This window comes from Lethenteron reissneri, chromosome 44, assembly GCF_015708825.2.
Source record: "Lethenteron reissneri isolate LAM-NWPU_2019-01 chromosome 44, ASM1570882v1, whole genome shotgun sequence".
In the NCBI taxonomy this organism is placed as follows: domain Eukaryota; kingdom Metazoa; phylum Chordata; class Hyperoartia; order Petromyzontiformes; family Petromyzontidae; genus Lethenteron; species Lethenteron reissneri.
Window position 1 is genome coordinate 10,776,624 of NC_083822.1, and position 20,164 is coordinate 10,796,787.

Consider the following 20,164-nt stretch of genomic DNA (forward strand, 5'->3'; position numbering starts at 1 on the left):
CGCGCCTTCTCTGATATCGTCAGTATCGTGTGGTGTCTGCTGCATCATTATTAATGCCTTTGTACTATTTGTCGATCCATAACGGGGTGACGGTCGGGAGGTTGGGGGGATGGCACTTTTGTAAGGATGATTCAGCGCGAACCAACCTGTAGAATAAAGTTGTTGTTAGGAACTGGTCAAGTTGATCAGAGGGTTTTTGGCGTGAAACTTAAAGAACATTGCAGATGTGTATGTCCTGACAGCTACCCATCAGCTTCCGTACTGTTGATGAAATGTATCCACAAACAAATGCATGGTGGAAAGCTATTCGTGCATTTGAACTGTGATTTTTATGAACTAATTTTTTGTTATCTCGTGCTTTGCCCCGGTTGCTCGTGTGAACAGGGAAGAAAAGCTGGCCATAATGCGAGAGAAGCACACGGCGCTGATGAAGCCGGTGGTCTTTGCGCTGGAACACGCACACAGCATCACGTCGGCTCCACCGGAGACTCCGCACGAGCGCTGGTTCCAGGACACGTACGGAGCCTCCATCTCTGCCGCCCTGGAGCGCCTCAAGAACCCGCCCAACCCCGCCAGCCCCGGCGCCAGCTGGGCTCCGTTCCGACAGGTACGGCGAGGACACGTAGCACCCTGCTCGCCCGGCGCATGCCTCGCTCACGTTGCCACACCCCCTACTTGGACACCTGTGAAAAGGAGCTTTATCGCTCATCGGATACCTCCAGTATAAATAAAGACTTTGATTTTGAAGGGATGTGGCGGCCTCTAATTTCGTTTGCTCACAACAGGGATTGAGGGGAGGCTTTTCCCGCACCTATCAAATGAAGTCATGGGGCTGTAGAGCCCCCATCCCTGGTCTGAATAAACGACAAACGTTACCCAAATTGTGGGGACCCCGTTGAAAAGGTGTCTTGCTTGAGTCGAGGTTCTCTCAATCTTTTTCATTTGTAAGAACTGGTATTTGTGAAGTGGCTGGTTAGTTCTGGGGGTTAATGCTATGTAAGGAGGATTGTTGAGCCCGCACTGCTGATATTGTTGGTTCAAATCTGGGTCTCATCCTCCTGAGGTTAACTGAGTTGATGATCTCCGTGGGCTGATAACTGCACAAAAACGTAATTAAACCCAGTTTGTCACTTACGTCTGCTTATTCCTGCACTAAGAATTTAAAAAGTTCAGTTAGGTGTTGGTGACCATTGTGTTTTGTGACATCTTGCTGGGCAGTTCTCTCATACAAGGTAATGCATTTCTTACTGTGTGTGTATTTTAAACATAAATGTATCCACAAGATTACGTAACACCGACACAGTTGGAAAATAATTGGAACAAAAAGCCCAAGCATGCTTCACTGTACACACATTAATACAGAGACTGCTGACGCTATGCACATTTTCACAGCTGCTTATTGAATTCGGCTCCTTGAGGACTTTCGCAGCAGCGCGTAGCAACCTTGAAGGGAACACACAGCCCAACCCGAAAACTCGCATTTAAATTGAATCTGTTCGCTCTCCTGTGTTTCCTGCAGCTGCTGCAGAGCCTGCAGCAGCGCGCACAGAAGCGCACCAGCTACCTGTTGCGTCTGGCGGAGATGAGCCCTCGGCTGAGTGCCCTGGCGGGCACGGAGATGGCGCTGCCTGGGGAGAGTCACGCACGTGAGGCCGTGTGCATCCACTCGCTGGCGCCCAGTGTCTCCATCCTGCCCACCAAAACAAAGCCCAAGAAGCTGTCCTTCCTCGCCTCTGACGGAAATACCTACACCTACCTCTTCAAAGGTAACTGCTGCTGCTGCTGCTGCCTGCCCAGCACTATGTGGTGTGGTGTTTGGGTCCCCTAGTGGGTGTTGTGTTGAGTGGGATTGCTAGTTGAAGATGTAATTGTGTTGTGTGGATATCGGTGCATCGCGCGCTTTCAAATGCGCTTTTGCAGCCGTTTGGAATGCACTTTCTGATATTAGGAAGCCACTGGAGCAATGCACTTGTACACCATATAGATTGAAAACGAATTTCTTTAGAACTGCTTTTTGTGCTAAGTTTGTCCTTCCCCCGCACCTCCGATTAGCACAGTTGGCTATGTACGGTGCGAAATAAGTTCAACATACATAGTGTGGCTGTCAGTGGCAGCTGTGGTCTCAAATGCTGAGTGTGTGTCTCTCGTATTCCGCAGGTCTGGAGGATCTGCACTTGGATGAGCGCATCATGCAATTTCTCTCCATCGTCAACAACATGTTTGTGAAGGGGAACGGGCGGGAGTGGCACCGCTTCCACGCGCGCCACTACTCGGTGACGCCGCTGGGCTCGCGCTCAGGCCTCATCCAGTGGGTGGACGGCGCCACGCCGCTCTTCGGCCTCTACAAGCGCTGGCAGCAGCGCGAGACACTCAACGCTGGCCACAAGGTAGAGCTCCTGCCATGCAGCCGGATCAGGCTTGCGGATCCTCGGAAACAAATTAAGGCATTTGGTGACATTTCTAGAATTTGAGACGCTTGAGAGAATGGCGCGGTGAGCTCCTTCAAAAGCGTTCGTGTAACTCGTGGATAAAAAATAACATCGCAATGTAAAATGTAAATAAAATGGGGCAATGCTGTTGTTCGTTTCCCCTGTGTTGGCACGGCAGACACCGGGCGGTGAAGTGCTGCCCCCGACCGGCGTGGCCGTGCCCCGGCCCAGCGACCTCTTCTACGGAAAGATGACACCGGCGCTGCGTGCGGCGGGCCTGAACAGCGAGGTGGCACGGCGCGAGTGGCCGCTGTCCACCATGCGCTCAGTCCTGCTGGAGCTGATGGACGAGACGCCGCCCGACCTGCTGGCACGCGAGCTGTGGTGCTCCAGCGCCAGCCCTGACGAGTGGTGGAGAGTGACGCAGGTTCGCTGTGACCCGCACGGCCTGCCTCCGTAGCACACGCGTTCAGTAAACCCCACCGCCCCCCCTCGTCATGCTCGATAGCGATACAGGTGTGCGATGGTGCCTCGCATGCTGCCCGTATGACTCACCGCGTGTGTGTGTGCTTGCTCCAGATGTACTGCAGGTCGACGGCCGTGATGTCAATGGTGGGCTACATCATCGGACTGGGCGACCGGCACTTGGACAACGTGCTGATTGACATGACCACTGGCGAGGTCGTGCACATTGACTACAATGTCTGCTTTGAGAAAGGTGAGTTACATCGCACACTGCTCTTGACCACTGAATTTGGGGAGGCATATCCACATTGTAAAACCACCCTGTTCCGTATAGAAACCCTTCTACTCCCCATTCATTACTTGAAAACTGCTTTGACATTGTAGTGGGATTGGTTAAACGGCCAATTATGCATCGTTTGTTAAATGCTTGCATGTGACAGCAGTTTGTTTGAGCGCGTGGTCGCTGTCCCTCCTGCAGGCAAGAGCCTTCGTGTTCCGGAAAAAGTTCCATTCCGGATGACGCAGAACATCGAGAGAGCTCTGGGAGTCACGGGCGTGGAGGGAATATTCCGGCTGTCCTGCGAGCAGGTACCCACACTTCCTGCCAAAGACGAAGCCCGATCGTGAACACCAAGTAGTACATTGTCTTACTCACTGCGATGTTATCGTGGCAAGGATCAGTCCGCCTAGGCAGCGAGTGAGAAATTTGAGATTCGGTGTGGGGAGCTTTTGTAACGGGGAGCGCGCGCGGGGCAGATTCTGCAGATCATGCGGCGCGGGCGAGAGACGCTGCTCACGCTGCTGGAGGCCTTCGTGTACGACCCGCTCGTGGACTGGACGGCCGGCGGAGAGGCCGGGTTCGCCGGCGCCGTGTACGGGGGTGGCGGTGGGCAGCAGCCAGACAGCAAGCAGAGCAAGCGGGACATGGAGCGCGACATCACGCGCAGCCTCTTCTCGTCACGCGTCGCTGAGATCAAGGTGAGCGTCATGGTGCCCCCGCACGGAGGGGGGGGGAGGGCACTCGGCATGGCGTGAGCGCCGATGTGGTGGGGTTACCCTTGCTACCCCTGCTACCGCAGTGATCTTAACTATATTGAAATTACCGAAGCAGATTTAAATTACCTATTTACCGTGTAATTTAGATTCCAATCACAAATGCAATGACTACTTTTTCATGTTACATGTAATTAGACTTATGATAATAAGGATTGAGCAGTGATAGCGTGTTTAGGTCGAGTAGTGCACTGACCGGGAAGGTTTGCGAGTTCATATAAGCACGAGCGCGTTTCCATCGTGTTGCCCCCCCTGCAGGTGTCGTGGTTCAGGAATCGTGACGAGATGCTGGCAGTGTTGCCTCGGCTGAAGTCCGGTCTGGAGGCCTATGTGTGCCTGCAAGACACGCTGACCACCGGACAGTGCCTGCAGGACAAGCTTTTGGAGCAGCTGGAGTATGTGGAGAAGGCCAGCCGCGATGCTAAGCACCCCGCGCACTCCCTGCACAACAGGTACACGGCCGCCCCGGGGCGGTGGACACTGGTGGATCGGGAGCGGGTCATGGGGAATGCCGTAGAGCAGCAACTGCTCTCGGGAATTTAGGGAGGTCACATGAGGTCATACGAGGTCACACGTGCCTAGAGGGTGACTTAACCCCCCCGTGCGTCATGTCTACTGTGGTGGACTACCGTGATTCTTTGGCTTTTCAAACACTTTCTTGGCGCGTTTGCCTCTTGTTACAGAGATTCACTTCAGCCCAGTGGTCACCCTGGTTAATACTGCTGGTTTACTACCAAGAATGTTTACTATCCCATGACGTTATTCGAAAAACATTAGCCCTGTGCTTGCGCCATGTTCCAAATATGTGAGATTTGATAAATTGCTTAATTGCGAAACCACATAGCAACACCTACTACGATTGACCAATGCCGACTTGCTGGTCTGTGCAATGTTCACCTTGTGCCTCACAGGGACAGCTGCCACTGGGCATCCACTGCCGCAGGGTATCTCGATGTAGTGCGTGGGAGGCGAGGTCTAAATGTTGAGTGTTAATGACGACAACGATGATGGACACGGCACTGTTGTGCCGCTGGCCACGCCCATGCCCTCTGTGTGCCGCAGGTATGAGGAGTACGCACGCCTGGAGACTCAGCAACAGGCGGTGCACGAGGCAGTGACGCTCAAGCTGAGCGAGTGCGAGGCCTGGAGCACACAGTACATGCAGGCGAGCAGCGGAATGGAGGCCGCCCGTCTGGGAGCTCTGCTGGACGACATTGCTACGCCCATCGACCTGGGTAACGTCTTCTTTAGCGCCGACGTGTGCTCTTGGGGAGGGGGGCAGGGAAATTCTGAGGGGGGCGGTTTTTCGCCACTTAACAACGTTAAATGGAACCTCCATTCAACCAGTTCAAACACTTGCTGTGAATAATGAGGAAGTGGCCATTGAGATGTACACTGCACGGGCGCTGCAGTGTACATCATAAATCATCCTCGCAGCGGCGTTTGGCTAGCCATCGAACAAAGATGGTCACTGCATCGCGTGCTTTCAGATGCACTTTTCCTTCCTTCCAATATTATGAAGCCACTGGAGCTATGCACTTTTACATGTAGATTGCAAACTCGTTTTTTTAGAACTGCTTTTGGTGTTTAGTTCGTTGTCCTTCCCCCGCATCTCCTGTTAGTACGGTTGGCTACGTACGGCGCGAAATAATTTCAACACATGTACATACAAATCATGATGATGATGATGGTAGAAGCTGCTTTCTCATTGGTCTCTGTGTGTTGCTGTTCTCGCGCAGGCCCCCCCAGCTACGTGCCGGCCACCGGCTTCCTGCAGAGCGCGGGGCAGGCGCAGGTGATTGCGCAGAGCGAGGCGGCCGAGTGCGAGCTGGTGACGGCGCTGCAGCAGCGGCGAGGCATCCTGCGAGGCTGCCTCGAGGCGCTGCACAACTATGCGGCCGTGGGGCTGCACTACCCGCGCGCCGCCTTCAACACGCACCGCGCGCACCGCTGGGCTTGCTGGCTGCAGGCGCTTCTGTGCGAGGTGGCGCCCACGCGCTGCCAGGAGATCTACGCAAGGTGACAGCGCCGCAACAAAAATGTTTTAAACACATTTTTTGCGTTTTTTTTTATAAAGTTAAAAAAAAAATCCCCAAATTTTAACCCAATTTTTGCTATCAGCTTCACACCATGATACCAAGTACCCATTGAGAACTGTCCCAGAACAGTGCATCATTTGTTTTAAACTGCCCCCAGAAGCTGATGTTACAGAGCTACCTCAGATCCCTTCAAATTGACTTCTGCCCTGTACAAAATAGACAGGACAATGTCTCCTTCTTATATCTGTCCGAAGAGAAAAAAAAAACTTTTGCTTGCGTTCACAGCTACGAGGACGCCTACCTGCCCCAGCCGGGCTCTGCGCGTGCCCAGTGGGTCTTTGGGATGGAGGCGGCGCTCCAGCTGGCGCTTACCGAGCTCAACGGGCGCCTGCTGCGGCAGTGTGAGCGGCTGAAGCAGGAGGGGGCGGTGCCGGCCGCCTGTGAGGAGCACACCAAGGAGGTGGAGCGCTGCATCCAAGTCTTCCTCGATGAGGACAGGGGCTGTGGATCCACCAGCCTCGCTAGCGTCATCGTCGGGGCGCTCAGCACCCTCACCAGGTGAGCGCTTTCACTCTCGAGCCCTACCGAGACTACTGAGCCCCACTGACCCACCGTACCCACGCACGCCATCAGCCCCACCAACCCCAACGCGCACACGTCACCCACCGACCTCACCAATTTCACTGGACCATTAACTTCCACTGCACACATTGGCCCCCATGATTCCACGAATTCCACGAATTCCAATGACCCCACCAAACCCTTTTCGCACATCGTCAGCCCCACCAACCCCACCCACACACACTGACCCCACCATCGGCTCTGAAACACCCACACACATAGAATCACACGGACGTGTCCTGTGTGAACACGGCTAACACGTGATTGTGGCCACCATGCAGGCGGTCCCTCCACATGGAGCGCGCGGCCTCGGGAGCCGGGGACCAGCTGGCCGACCTGACGTCGCGTGACGGCGACTGGTTCCTGGAGGAGCTGTGCAGCATGAGCGGAAACGTTGCCAGCCTGGTGCAGCTGCTAGCGCAGTGCAAGCTGCGTGCCCTGCGCGACCTCGACACGCCTCTCCTGCACCTCGAGGCCACGACCGCCGTCTTCCTGGCGCACAGCGTATACACCTCCCTGCAGGTGAGCGCACGCATGAGTCACAAACGCAAAGGCAATGTTAATGAGGTTACAGATCGCATGCCGAATACTCCTCGAAGGCCGAGTTGGCCAACACATTCCTGCGGAGGGAGCTGGTAGGAACGTTGGGTTGCTCGGTCAATGGTCAGGGTCAACGGCGGCGTGGTGTATTCCACAAATATTCCCGACTAAGGGCGGGCACAAGCCGGCGTGAGTAGGTTCAACATTGAGTTTTATAAGGGCACCACGGGGTGATCAGCCCCTCCCCACCCAGCCCCTCCTCTCCCATCCAGCCCCTCCCTGCACGACGGACGGACACAATAATCCCCTGTGGGCTGGTGTAACCAGGAGGTTCCTACCAGTAAAAGAGGCCTAGTACTGGTTTATAAAGCACTTGCAGCTGGTGTTATTCATGGCTGCAAAGCAAATCCAAGTCAATGAGATTGTAGCACATTGTGCTCACCATTACTCCATCACTCCTCCACCATACACATATGTACACGCATGCATGCAGCCTGTGGGATATAGATATTTTACAGCCGACCTCGTGCTCTCACAATGTGGCTCTCTACCCCTCCACTGGCAGGAGTTGAACACAAACTTCCGGCAGATAATATTTCCCGAGGCTCTGCGCTGCCTGCTGCGCGAGGAGGAGAGCCTGGAGGGCCTCCTGGCAGAACTCGGGTCCCTGGTGGAGCAGGCCACCGACGGAGCTCCGCTGCAGACCCTGATTGACGGCCTCCACGGCCACCTCCGCAACAAGGCCATGGGCATCGAGGACGAAGCCGGCACGCACCTCGTCAGCATCGTCAGGTGAGCGCAGCCGAGAGACCCACCGCTCTCGAGCAGAGTTGGTAGCTTCAGCTGGTGGCGTGAGGCTCGCGCGCCTGTGCTGTGTTTCAGTGAATGTGTAATGAGAGAGTACACCGACGGGCGTCGGAGGACTTCATAGGCACTGCTGTAATGGGGATAGCCAATCAGGGCTACGGATTAAATCTGGGTCAAGGTTCATGGGCGGAACTCGGGGGAGCGCACCGGAACCATCGGGAAGGTTCTGAGGGGGGTGTGGTTAGAGGTGGAGCCTTGCCCCGCCGAGGGGGATATAAGGAGAGGCAACGGGAGGACTCGGGGTCAGTGTGTAGAGCAAGAGTCTGGGCTGCATCTCCGTTTCCTTGTCCCACCACCGGCCACGTGGCGGTCTCGGGCCGAAGTTCTTCTCCTCCCAGCACGCCGACGACCAGCGGTGTGCAGGAGAGAGGGAGGCATAGCGAGGGAGCGGCCGCGCGTGAACAGTGGGAGAGAGAGAGGGGAACCAACGGGAGTGAATGCGGAGCCGAGCAGTCAAAATGAAGAAAACCTCGCGAGTCCTATTTTGTCGTGGAAGTCGTTTATTACAAATGGAGTGATTGTCCTGTCAGTGTTGTTAACGAGAGGAGAGATGAACAACCGGGATAATGCCAAACAAACGTTAGGCTGTAAAGATGCATTTGTTTACCGCCATAAAATGGGGGTGGGGGTGTAGAATTGACCATACGTGTTTCATTGATGCGTTTGTGGTCACGTGGGCACTGAGTTAATCACCCACACCAAGTAAGGAGTAGTTACTCAGACATGGCATATGTAAAGATTTTTTTTTCACAAGCATGGTTGTCTGTATGCATGTTTAACTTCTTTTGCACCGTTCGTAGCCAACCACGTCAATCGGTTAATCCGCAACATGAATAATAAACCCATGTAGGTGTGACAGTTTGGCTGTATGAACTCTGTCACTTGTTGTTTTAATGCCATGGCGGTTTACCACTTTCCTTGTGAGCCAGGGAGCTTCGTGCGCAGTACGGTGATTTCATCCAACCGCGGGGTCACGATGGCGGTGTGGAGGACCCCCCCAAAATGTCAGCGGGACAGATGCTGCTCATGGCCTTTGATGGGATGTTTGCTCAAGTGGACAGCTCCTTTACACAGCTCACAGAGCAGGTGAGCGCCCCTCATAGCCACTCTCCAGCACCACACCCACGCAGTGCTGAAATTCAGCGCTGCGTGGGTGTGGTGAAATTCAGCGCTGCGTGTGTGTCATATGCAGGGCTTCATTTCTAATGGAATATATATTATGGGTGGCTCGTAGATGAGAGTAGGCACATGACTAATAGCCACAGCCAGTGGTATACTGCATGTGATGCGAGGTCGTGGGGACCTTTGAGATGGACAGATCTGAAAGAGCAGGTCTAATTCAAAGAACCTAGCGATGCCACCTTGCTGTGACTGGTCCTGATGGTTCATGTGACCAAATGTGTTGGTGTTGTTTGTGGGCCACAAGCGTTATGTTTGCCGCCATTATGTGGCAAAGTCTGTTACAGAAAAGTGTTGCACATATTGACCTAAATCACGCCACGTGCATTCTGTTTATTTTGCCAAATAGAAATCTGACCAGGTTTACAGAATTAATGTTTAAACGTGGCTGGCTGCAGGGGTGAAGTAGAATTGAAATATGCACAGGCTGTGAAAGAGTGAAGAAGCGCAGCATTGCACCAAGTGAATGGCAGGCAGCGTTTGGCTAAGAGAGTCATGGCCCCCCTGCACCATTGCCCAACAGCTGGTCCAACTTGAGGTGCCAGCAGCGTGGCGCAAGGTGGACGTTCTGCGCGAGGCGCGGGCGCTGCAGGCGCACATCATCGACCTGGAGCTCAACCGCCGCTTCATGCAGGACGTGTTCTTCCTCAAGCGGCTGCAGACCATCCAGGAGTTCTTCACGCAATGCCGGGCCTACGCGCAGACCCTCGCAGGTGTGGACACCCGGGCGCACGCGTCTCCCGCGTGGACGCAGCCGTTCGGACTGGATACGGTGTCTTTCATTGGGCCGGTTGAGTAATCGTGCTGGGTGACGTATGACGCCAATACAGTGTCCAGGTCATATATATAGAACGAAGTGGAGGACGTTGGTGTTATATGTTTTGGGCTGCTAAGTTGCTCAACGCTAGTATGTGCGAGTTTGTGTGTGTCCCAACGTACTTTCAGCCTGGCCGGAAGCAGTCGACCCAGCAGCCAACCTAGCCGAGGCTCTCAGCCGTATGCTGTTTATGATGCCAATGACCTTAGCCACACCGACCACTCATCTGTGACGAAGAGCGTTCCTGGTGTGGGCTGTGTGGGTGGTCAAGGTTAAAAGGCCACTTTGACGTTATTAAAAACGACTTCAGCCAATGTCGCCCAGCTTTATTGCGTGAACCCCACGCTTTTGTTGCGGCTTCAGATTCTGACTGTATGCTGCGGCATCGTGGGTGTTGTGTCAGGCATTCGGAGCATGGAGGAGGGCGGCGGTAGTATCATCGCCGGGTCCTTCAACGGGCCTTCGTTATCCGCTACCAGCAAAGTGGCGCTGGTCGCCCTGCGACCCACCTGCCTCGGTGAGGAGCAGCTGGCGCGTCCCGTGAAGGCGTTCACAGCCGACTTTGTGCGCATGCTGCTGGTGGGGCTGCCCACTCAGGCCTTGGGCCTCACGGTCTGCAGCTACCTTGGCGTGCTCGGCTTGGATGTCACGGCACAGGTGAGGGCGTCTACGGTGGTGGTGTAGGGCTGTGGCTTCCTGGAAAAACATTCTCAAACGTAGTTATCACGTAGCTACATGCGTAGACCTTTGTGCCTTTGACTGTCTCACACAAGATTTATGTTTCCTAAGTCATAAAATACTGAAATGTTATTTCCGGTGCGACTGCCTCAGCGCATTGGGGATGCCGCTGCGTTGACCTTATCGAACGCATGGGAGCGATGTCAATAGCGGGCTTAAAACTGCGTGCTTTAAACTAACTTTGAAGTCTTATATCTTGTTGATAAAGCGTCAGACTCCTGTTGGACAATCCACAACATACACACAATGTAAGTACATATTTACAGAGCTATGTTGTTTATTGTGAACACGCAAGCATGTGTTCTTGAAGGAGTGAGAAGCCTTGGCAAGTCGTTAGCGCACTGCGCATCAAATCCAGAATTCCCCAAGATCATGTTGTGGCTTTAAGGGTTGTGGATGGCTAGCACGGCTCCAATCATTCTACTGGACATCTGTGAAAAAGAACTTCATAGCTCATCGGATTCCTCCAGTATAAATACATTTTCAGATTTCCCGTTGGCTTAACGTGTTTGTGCTGTGCTAGTGAAGACAATTGTTTCAAGGGCATTGCCCCCCTCCCCCCTCCCCGTTCTTTTAAACAATCGCAGGTGGAGGCTCGCGACTTTGGCGCAGAGAGCAAGGTGTCCGTGGACGAGTTATGCAAGAAGGTGGCGGAGCTGAGCCTGCAGCAGGGCCGCTTCTCCACCCCGGACGCGAACCGTGCGGCCGTGCTGGCCGCCTCGTTCGACGCCGCGTGGAAGCGGCAAGACCTGGCGCGACGCCTCGACGGGGGCATCGCCTCCAGCAAGGACGGCCTGCAGCGCCTGCAGATCCACGTCGCCATGTTCCAGGTGCCCGCACGCTGAAAAAGCACGCAAAAGATGAGGAAACAATGTGCGTGGATAGAGAGAGAGAGAGGTGAATGCTTGAAAGGGGAAAGATGTGTACGTTGATCGGGGAACACGCGCAAATTGGAGACGTCGTTATTGACTGGAGAAAAGGAAACGAGCTTTGGCAGGACACATTGCTGTACGGGGATGATGGCCGATGGGCCAAGAGTGTAGTGGCAGTGGCGATCGTGCAATGGAACGCGTCCTTGAGGAAGTCCATTGGAGAGGTGGAGCTATGGAATCAGAATCTTTATTTGGACTGCAGGAGGAATCTGATGAGCTATGAGAAGCTTTTTTTTCACGTGATCAGTACGGGCGGGTCAGCAAGTTACAACGGCAAACAATACAAAAAACTATAGAAGTGCAAAATATAGAAAAAGGAAAGCGAGTCACAAAATATAAAGAAATAAAAAATGAATGTATTATATAAGTCTGCAATCACCTTGTGGTGCCAGTTGTAAGTAGATTGTTACATTGCATAACTGTGAGCAATGGAGATGGCTTGGGGAGGCCTTCATCCAGGAGTGGATAGATCGTAGCTGATGATGATGATGACGTTGCAGGTGCCTCGGCACAACGGCAGGCGAAAAGAGCCACGTTTTAGAAAGTGGCTGGCGCCTGTGCTTGATTTGATGCCGTGAGCATCTACGTCACCCTGCTTAACGCGCTCGCCGCTCTCGCCCCCCCCCCCCCCCCCCCCCGTCACAGTGGCTGCACGAGGATGTGCTGATGAGCCGGGGCCAGCCCATGGTGCCCGTGGGCCTACCCCGTACCGGCGTGCTGGCCAACATGAAGAAGAAACTGCACGCATTGACCCAGATGGAGACCTCCATTGCGGCGCTGCAGGTGGGCAAGGGGCTGCAGCAGCAGGAGGCCGTTGCTGGAATATTCTTCGTGCCGCAGTGCTTTTGGACTTGTCCCCAGATGTCTGTGCAGAGCCTTGCTTTTGCAGCAACTCCCAAGTGTGAATTTCACTGTTGCCTCCCGACTGGTAGACTAATGACCACTTACAGGCCGTTGCTATTTTCTCCTTGTGGCCGCACCGCAACAAGCTTCCATTTGGGGGGGGGGGGGTCCACTAGGATAAACAACTGCATTCTGGGACATTTTGGTACTTTATTGATTCAATCGAGTGCTAAAATTGGATGGGATTATTCCTTACAATTCGAAAGTCGCGCACAAACGAACGCAGTTGCAGCACCGTGAAGATGGGGGGGGGGGGGGACAGTAGTGAGAAGGGCGTGGTAATATCATTTACAGGAGCGCGTCGCCGTGCTGGAGGGCAGCATTGAGCAGAGGCTGAAGTGGGCCGGCGGGGCCAACCCCGCTCTGGCTCCCGTTCTGCAAGACTTCGAGGCAACCATCTGCCAGCGCCGCGGCACCCTGCTGACCGAGAAGGAGCGCGTGTCCAAGGTTTGGCCTCCACCTGTCCAACTGCTCGTGCACTCGCGCTTTCACTCGCGCACTCAGAATCTGAATCTTGATTTAATACTGGAGGAATCCGATGAGCTATAAAGCGTTTTTTTCACGCGCACTCGTACGTACTAATGTTCGCACACAAAAAAAGGAAAGATCCTCCGTGCAACATTGTGGACCTCTTGAGGCAAGTGCTCTTCGTGAAAACTGATTATTAGTTAATCCAAATTTAGTGAGCAACCTACTGTTTTAACCCTATACAGTTGTTCCTTTAAAGCGTCTGAATTTTATCCAAGTATTAAGGCGTTATGTACAACTATTCATTTTTATTAAGGTCGTAAACAGCTCCTGTGACTGTGAGGGCCAAGCGCCCTTAGAGAGCACCTATGAAGGCCAGTCTGGCACACGAGGGCGTGGGAGGCCAGCACTACTACTCTCAATTACCTCTGTTCCCCCAGTGCTGATGTGTACACACCGCACCAGGTACTCGGTTAGAAGGGTGGACCTCGCAGAGGCCCAAGGTCGGTTCGGATCCCACTCGCCACTGATGTTAGCTGTGACTGGGAATCAAACCGTGGTCGCTGAGTTTGTAGCGCTAACCACTGTACCACCACTCCCTCCTAAAAAAAGACATAAAACACTCATTCAAACCCGAGGATCAAGAAAGGACTAATGGCCATTGGCAACCACTATTCAAGCTGATTCAACCTAAAGGGCACAGGACAAAGTCACAAATTCGACGTGGGTGACCATGGTAGGGAATTTAACTCAAGTCAGTGAGTTCATAGCAACCGCATACTCGGTCGCAGAAATAGCACATTAACGTCAACATTTTTTCCACTCGCATGCAGTAGCACACAGGCAGAACCGTAGACATTCACAGAGTTGTCATGTAAACCAGTCGGTTAGCTCACCGGTAGCGTGAGCGGCTCGCAATCGGAAGGTTCCAAGTTCAAGTCCTGGTTGGGTATTGACTCATTCCCATCATCCTTCTGGGATCGATAAAGTTTGCAGAAGTCAACAATTGTGGTCTTATTGGGAAGACTCACTCATGCAATAGGAATGCAGAATTTCCACCACTGGCCTCAGGGCTGTACACAGGAGATGAGCACCGCCTCAATCGGGCCCAGCTCCAGCTTCTCTCGGAAGGGGTGGGCCAGTAGAGTTAATGTGCGGACCACCATGACAGTGGTTTATCACTTTCGTGATTGGATTTGGGTGGTTCTTAAAGGGACATTTGGTGGTGCAGGGCCTACACCAGCACCACCCTAGCACCGGCCCTGGCCGCAGTGTCCGTTAGGGCAAGAAATAACTTGGACCTTTGTCATGTTAACGTATATTGAGTCATGGGCCCCTTATTGTGCATGTGCAATGTGTGTGTATTAGGTGACGATGCTGTGCGGAGCGGTGCTGCACTTTGAGAGCCTGCGCACACGCACGCCCGAGTCGAGTGTGCTGGACAAGGCGTGCCTGGAGCTGCTGCAGCGCTGCCAGGGATTGAGCTCCTACGTGGCGCAGTGCAGCAACAGCGTCTCCCCCCTCGAACTGCAGCTGCTGCGTTGCCTGGTAACGCGACCAAGACCCCCTCCCCACCCCCCCAGAGCTGGGCAGGCCCATTGCACAAGCAAATGTGGCCCACAGGCCCATCAGTTGAAAAACCCTGCCTTTCGCAGTTACCCACACGTTTTATAAATACAAAGGGGAAAGGTTACGCAAATACATTGTTCATAACCAAACTGAAAAGGTTACGTGCTCAAAACCTCAGCATTAACCGTGTTCTAACGGACCTTCATCCAGCAGTGGATTTGACTAATTCTGATTATCATGACAATGGCGAGCATGATGTGCACTCTGGTCTCGATGTGGGCATGCCTCTATCTCAGATCCCAGCTGTTTTTGACGCAACCTTTTACCTCGATTCTTAAAATGTTTCAAAGCATCTTTGCTGCAGTGTGCGCGTTTAGCCCTTGGGCCCTGTCCTCAATGAGCCTCCTGATTGCCGTGCATCCCTCACTAGATGATGTCGAGCCCCCCCCAGCCCGTGGGCTCAGGGGAGTGGCTCTTAGCCGCACACCGGCAGCTGTCGGCGGATCTGGCGGCGTTGAGGACGGCGCAGGCAGACAAGGAGCAGGAGGCGGACGCAGCACTTGATGGCCTGCAGGAGCTCGTGGACTTGGTGAAGATGGTGCTCACGGGCCACAACAAACTTCTGTCCGACGTCAAGTACTTGCTCAAGACCATGGCTAAGGTAAGGCGAGTTCCGCTGGGGTTGAGGTGTGAAGAATCGGTGTCGAGATGTGTGAATGTAAAATATCGCTCGCAATTTTTTTAAATTCAAGAAAGCTCCCATTGAGATTCAAAGATACATTTTCCACAAGGGCGTAGTGCAATGGGATGTTTGGCCAATTGTTTTTGAAGTGTGTTTCTTAACTGGTTTTCAGTTGTGTTTACTGCTTTGCACTTTCACCCTAGTCTTGGCTGCTCCTAGAGCTCTGTTGAGCGCCAGAATAGGCAGTAGTTCGTCCTCAAGAAGGAGCTTCTAACCATACAGGGCTTGACCCCTGACCCCCCCCTTCCCCCCCCTTCCCCCATGTAAGGACGAGGAGGCTGCCCTGGCTGAGGGCGAGGCGAGCCCGTACGAGGGCAGCGTGCGGGAGTTTTTGGCGCAGCACCGCGCGTGGCAGGAGAACATGCAGACCGTGCTGTTCACCGTACTGCAGGCGTGCGATCAGGCACAGGGCCGCGAGCACGTCGAGATGCTGCAGAGCATCGCGCCCAGCCTCGAGGAGCTTGCAGCACAGAGCCAGGGGTACGCACGCACGGTGCTTGTGTTTCGTGCGTTGTTTCTGAATCGAACGCTGTCACATTCGTGAAGGTTATTATTGAGGCATTCTGTGTTTAGTTTTTTTAATGGCGATCGATGTTAGTCTTTTACGCGCCAAAAGCAGTTGCGTTATAATTTGAACTTATGATTTGTTAGATAAATTTTTTGGTTAGATTGCCTATGTATGTTAAACTTCTTTCGCACCGTACGTGGCCAACTATGGTAATCAGAGGCGTGGGGGAAGGGCAACAAACTAAACACAAAAAAGTTATTATAAAGAAATGGTGAGTAAAATGTGTCGTACACCTCCCTCCACCCGACATAGCCAATTATTAAAGTTTTCACTTCAATAATTGTGACAAATGATATGATGAAACATAACATGGAGTAATTTTTAAGATGGTGAATCTGAGATCTCGAAATTGATCCAGAACTGGTTTGGGGGCCAGGATTGGACTATGAAGCCAATGTCCGGGTGTGGGTAAGATATCCATCAGCAGTCCTATATAGAACCACCTTGTCCTGGCGGAGTTGTTTTTTGGCGCTGCTTTCACACTACACAATATGGCCTTCTCCAGAAACCTGGAAAACCTGTTTTGTGCTCTCATAATAATTGGGTGCATCTTAACCCTATCCCCTTGCAAGACATATGCAAATTGCAGGGTGGGTTCTGTTCACTAAATTGCGGAAGGCGCAAGCAGTTCGCGTTAATTTTATTTAGAGAGGCATAGCGCCTTGTACTCACCGCAGAGAACTGTAGCGACACGACCTCAATCTATAATAGCTGGCACTAAACTGTGCCACACACCCTCCTCCCGCATGGCCTTGGGAGCCTCGGTATATCTTCCAACTGGAAAACGTACCGATCAAGATAATTTATTATAGTTTTTTTCCTTTAGATTCTATTCTGGTAACGTACACGTAAGTCATTGGAATGGGAAAAAGATTACGGCACTCCTAACGTGCCTCGCTCACTGTGTGCCCTCCACTGCAGGGTGTACCACGGCCTGGTGAGTTTCGCATCCCCGTTGGTAACGGACAGAGCCACGGAGTGTGCTAGCCCCACTCCAGCGCCAGCCCTCCCACCAAACATCTTGGCAGGTGAGATGGTCACACGATGTAGCATCCCAGCGTCTTGCAACGAATTTTCTTCTATGAAACCAGTTGATGTGCTCACCTGAGCAGTCGGTTAGGCAATGGCGCAGTTAATGAACCTGCTGCAGGAGGTGAATCGCAGTGGCGGTGATGCTGTTGCGATCTCGTTGTCAGTGGTTCGTAGCAGCTCTGCGCCTGTGCAGAAGACCCCATCCGAGGGGCTGTCGCCCTCCGCCAAACGCGGCTCTCACAAGGGCGGAGCTGCCTCCGGAAACAGCCCCCCCGGCTCCAAGCTACCAGCCGGAACCAGCCCACGCAAGACTGCACGGGACCCCAAAACCGGGAAAGGTCCGTACGAGCGCGTAGCCTTTTCAGTTTGGTTTTTTAACGACTGTATTCGCATAATCTTTTCCTTGGCATTAATTAAACGTGTTCATCGTTGAGAACTGCCAAGAGCAGGGCTCTTCAACTGACGGGCCGTGTGCTGCATTTGCTTATGGAATGGCCTGCCCAGCTATGGCCCATTGAGCGATATGGTTCACGGAGATGTAAAGAGATACAGATGAGTGAAATTAAAGAAAGAGTGATGAGAACTACAGGCAAGAGGTAAAATAGTGCTCAAAGTGAGATGAGCAAGATGGAGGGAAGAGAACTGGAGACTAGAGGTGCACTTTAATGGTGACTCCAGGCATTCTGAAACTAAATGACAGTGTATATATGTGACATGATGTCATGTGGCCCACCAACATGAAAATGTAGCCACTACAACATACCTCTTACCGAACCTATTATTCCAGATAAGAATTGCATTCGGCATTTTGACCTTCTAGGTGTCTCATGCCCACTCTTGTGACTTGTCGCTACAGCGGTGCAAGAGCGTAACTCGTACGCGGTGAGCGTGTGGAAGCGCGTGAAGGCCAAGCTCGAAGGTCGGGATGTGGACCCCAGTCGGAGGATGACAGTGACGGAGCAGGTACAGGACAGCGCAGCACCGAACCCAACGGAACGCTACTTGTGCCACGCAGCATTTCAGCGGGAGGCTTGGCCCTAATAACCCCTGCGTGTCACGTGTTTGGTTCCTGTGTCTCTGTGTTTACAGGTTGACTATGTCATCAAAGAGGCAACCAGCCTGGATAACTTGGCCCAGCTGTATGAGGGCTGGACAGCGTGGGTGTGAATCAACGTGGAGAACGAAAATCTGTCGGTTCAGAAGTCGGTCGGTCGGCCGTGTGGCCCGCGCTGACCCCACACCCGGCCTCCACAGCGCCCGAGGCCCAGGCTCCTCGGAAGGGGAGGGCGGCGGAGAGCAAACGCAGCCCCCTCTCCCGCCAAGTCGCAGGGAGGTTGGAGGAAAGAGCACCAGGCTGGTGCGGCCTGCTCGTCACGCCGAAGGCAAAACCCCAGAACGCCGAGTTTAGGAAAGCTACGTCTACGAGAGAGGAGTGGAGGAGGCAAAATTGCGATGGGATCGTCGTCGACACGGCAACACGTCCGCTCCCCCCTCCACGTTGCACCCTCTCGCCGTCACCCAGACAGGGGTAGTCCTGCTCAGCCTGAGGTCTTTCTTGGTGCGAAAACTCATTCTGTGATGAGGGGGTGTCCAAGTCATCAAAGACGACTTGCAAAAACCACAAGTGGGAAAACCATGAAAACACCTGCTCAAACAGGGTATATAAAAAGTTATTGCCCTGAAGTGTGTGTGTGGGGAGACGGCAGGCACAGTGGAACAGCAGATCGTAAAAAAAACTTTTCTTTAAACAGGAACCTGTTCACACAGCCCGGTGTGAAACTGGTCGCAGTAGCTGCTGGTTGTGAAGTGGTCTTGTTGAGTTGGTCTGTCCGTGAGTGCAAAAGTAAACCATCCTGTGCTGGGAGTACATCTTGTGGCAGTGATAAAAAGGTGGTGCCTGCCGTGTGAGGAGGCAAAAGCTATTAACGTTTATATAAATAAAAACAACAAAAATATTCGTAGACATTGTGTTTGTATGCGGTACAATGGTGGCAAAATTCTGATTTTATGTGGTCTCATAGCTTCTTGATGTTAGTGATTGGTAACAGAATGTAACTCGAGCTGTTTGTTGATCTTCGTTTAACTCGCACCCAACCCCTCCTGAATCTTGACACTTGGCATATGGAGCACCGTTATCTCCGCGTGATGGTCATGTGGTTGTTACAGCAAGAGGCCACCATGTCACCAGCCTTCGTAACAACAGACATTGACCACATGCGTTGGAGTGTTGCTGGAATATGTACTGCAGCCTCAACGCTTTATCAGTTATTTAATTCCGAGTTCATTCAACAGCTTCTAACAACACTGTTATAAAGGTTCAAATTGAAATGTATTAAATGTCTCCTAATTTTTTTTATTTTAACGCCCCAGTGCAGATGGCAAGAGCTACTAATTAATTCAAGCGCATACACATCGCAGACAATTTATTTACGGATTCATTTTGGTTAAGTTTGAATGGTTTTCAAAACAATTACTCGCATTTTCTGGATTTGAGTGTGTGTCTTGGAGAGCTGAGTAGGCCAATGCTGCATGGCAATTCGTTTTACATCATCCGTGACTGCCTTTGCTGGTCTTGGTTGTAAGTGGATAACACGTGGGATTTTGTGTCGCGCCTGTCTGTGCTGCGGTCGCCTAAAATGCGCGTGTATATGTTCATGGCTTTAATTACGCTTAAATCTGTTTTACATGTTCAATAAAGGATAATCACATGTACCGACGCGCCAGCTTACTGGTCTCTTGTGATTACAGTATTGATGCCTTGTGGAGAATTGGGCTAACAGAATGCATCACTTAGTCTCCGTCCTGTGACTAAAGTAAAACAATGAACAACTATCTTCTTGGTTCTTTCGGTAAAGTCACGTAGAAGGGAAATAATAAAATAATAAAAATAAAACATAATAAAATACAATTCTCACGACGTTTCGGCCACAACGCAAGCAGCCGTCCTCAGGTGAAGAACAGGTCTGTCGGAAAGACAGCGTCTTTCCGACAGACCTGTTCTTGCGTTGTGGCTGAAACGTCGTGAGAATTGTATTTTATAATGTTTTATTATTTCCCTTCTACGTGACTTTACCGAAAGAACCAAGAAGATTAATCCCTGCAGTCACGAAAGCTTTAAATCGAAAAATGAACAACTACATGTGAAGGCAAGGCTTTATAACGGGGAATTGGAGGTTTACACCACGTCCAGTTTGACGACCAC

The 20,164-nt window shown here is 52.4% G+C and overlaps 1 protein-coding gene across 1 annotated transcript in view; it reads left to right on the forward strand.

Moving 5' to 3' along the window:
* Nucleotides 1–19,678, forward strand: part of SMG1 (SMG1 nonsense mediated mRNA decay associated PI3K related kinase) — a 51,579-nt gene extending 31,901 nt beyond the window's left edge. The window contains 26 exon segments of the mRNA XM_061569973.1: nt 385–607; nt 1,520–1,766; nt 2,158–2,387; nt 2,608–2,856; nt 3,009–3,147; nt 3,373–3,482; nt 3,651–3,872; nt 4,206–4,399; nt 5,010–5,182; nt 5,687–5,966; nt 6,272–6,544; nt 6,889–7,129; nt 7,713–7,939; nt 8,944–9,100; nt 9,717–9,906; nt 10,414–10,667; nt 11,336–11,578; nt 12,326–12,463; nt 12,878–13,030; nt 14,420–14,599; nt 15,051–15,281; nt 15,631–15,842; nt 16,852–16,958; nt 17,127–17,300; nt 17,819–17,925; nt 18,052–19,678. Coding sequence (XP_061425957.1) covers nt 385–607; nt 1,520–1,766; nt 2,158–2,387; nt 2,608–2,856; nt 3,009–3,147; nt 3,373–3,482; nt 3,651–3,872; nt 4,206–4,399; nt 5,010–5,182; nt 5,687–5,966; nt 6,272–6,544; nt 6,889–7,129; nt 7,713–7,939; nt 8,944–9,100; nt 9,717–9,906; nt 10,414–10,667; nt 11,336–11,578; nt 12,326–12,463; nt 12,878–13,030; nt 14,420–14,599; nt 15,051–15,281; nt 15,631–15,842; nt 16,852–16,958; nt 17,127–17,300; nt 17,819–17,925; nt 18,052–18,129 — 5,032 coding nt within the window. The 3' untranslated portion in view covers nt 18,130–19,678.
* Nucleotides 19,679–20,164: the final 486 nt, after the last annotated feature.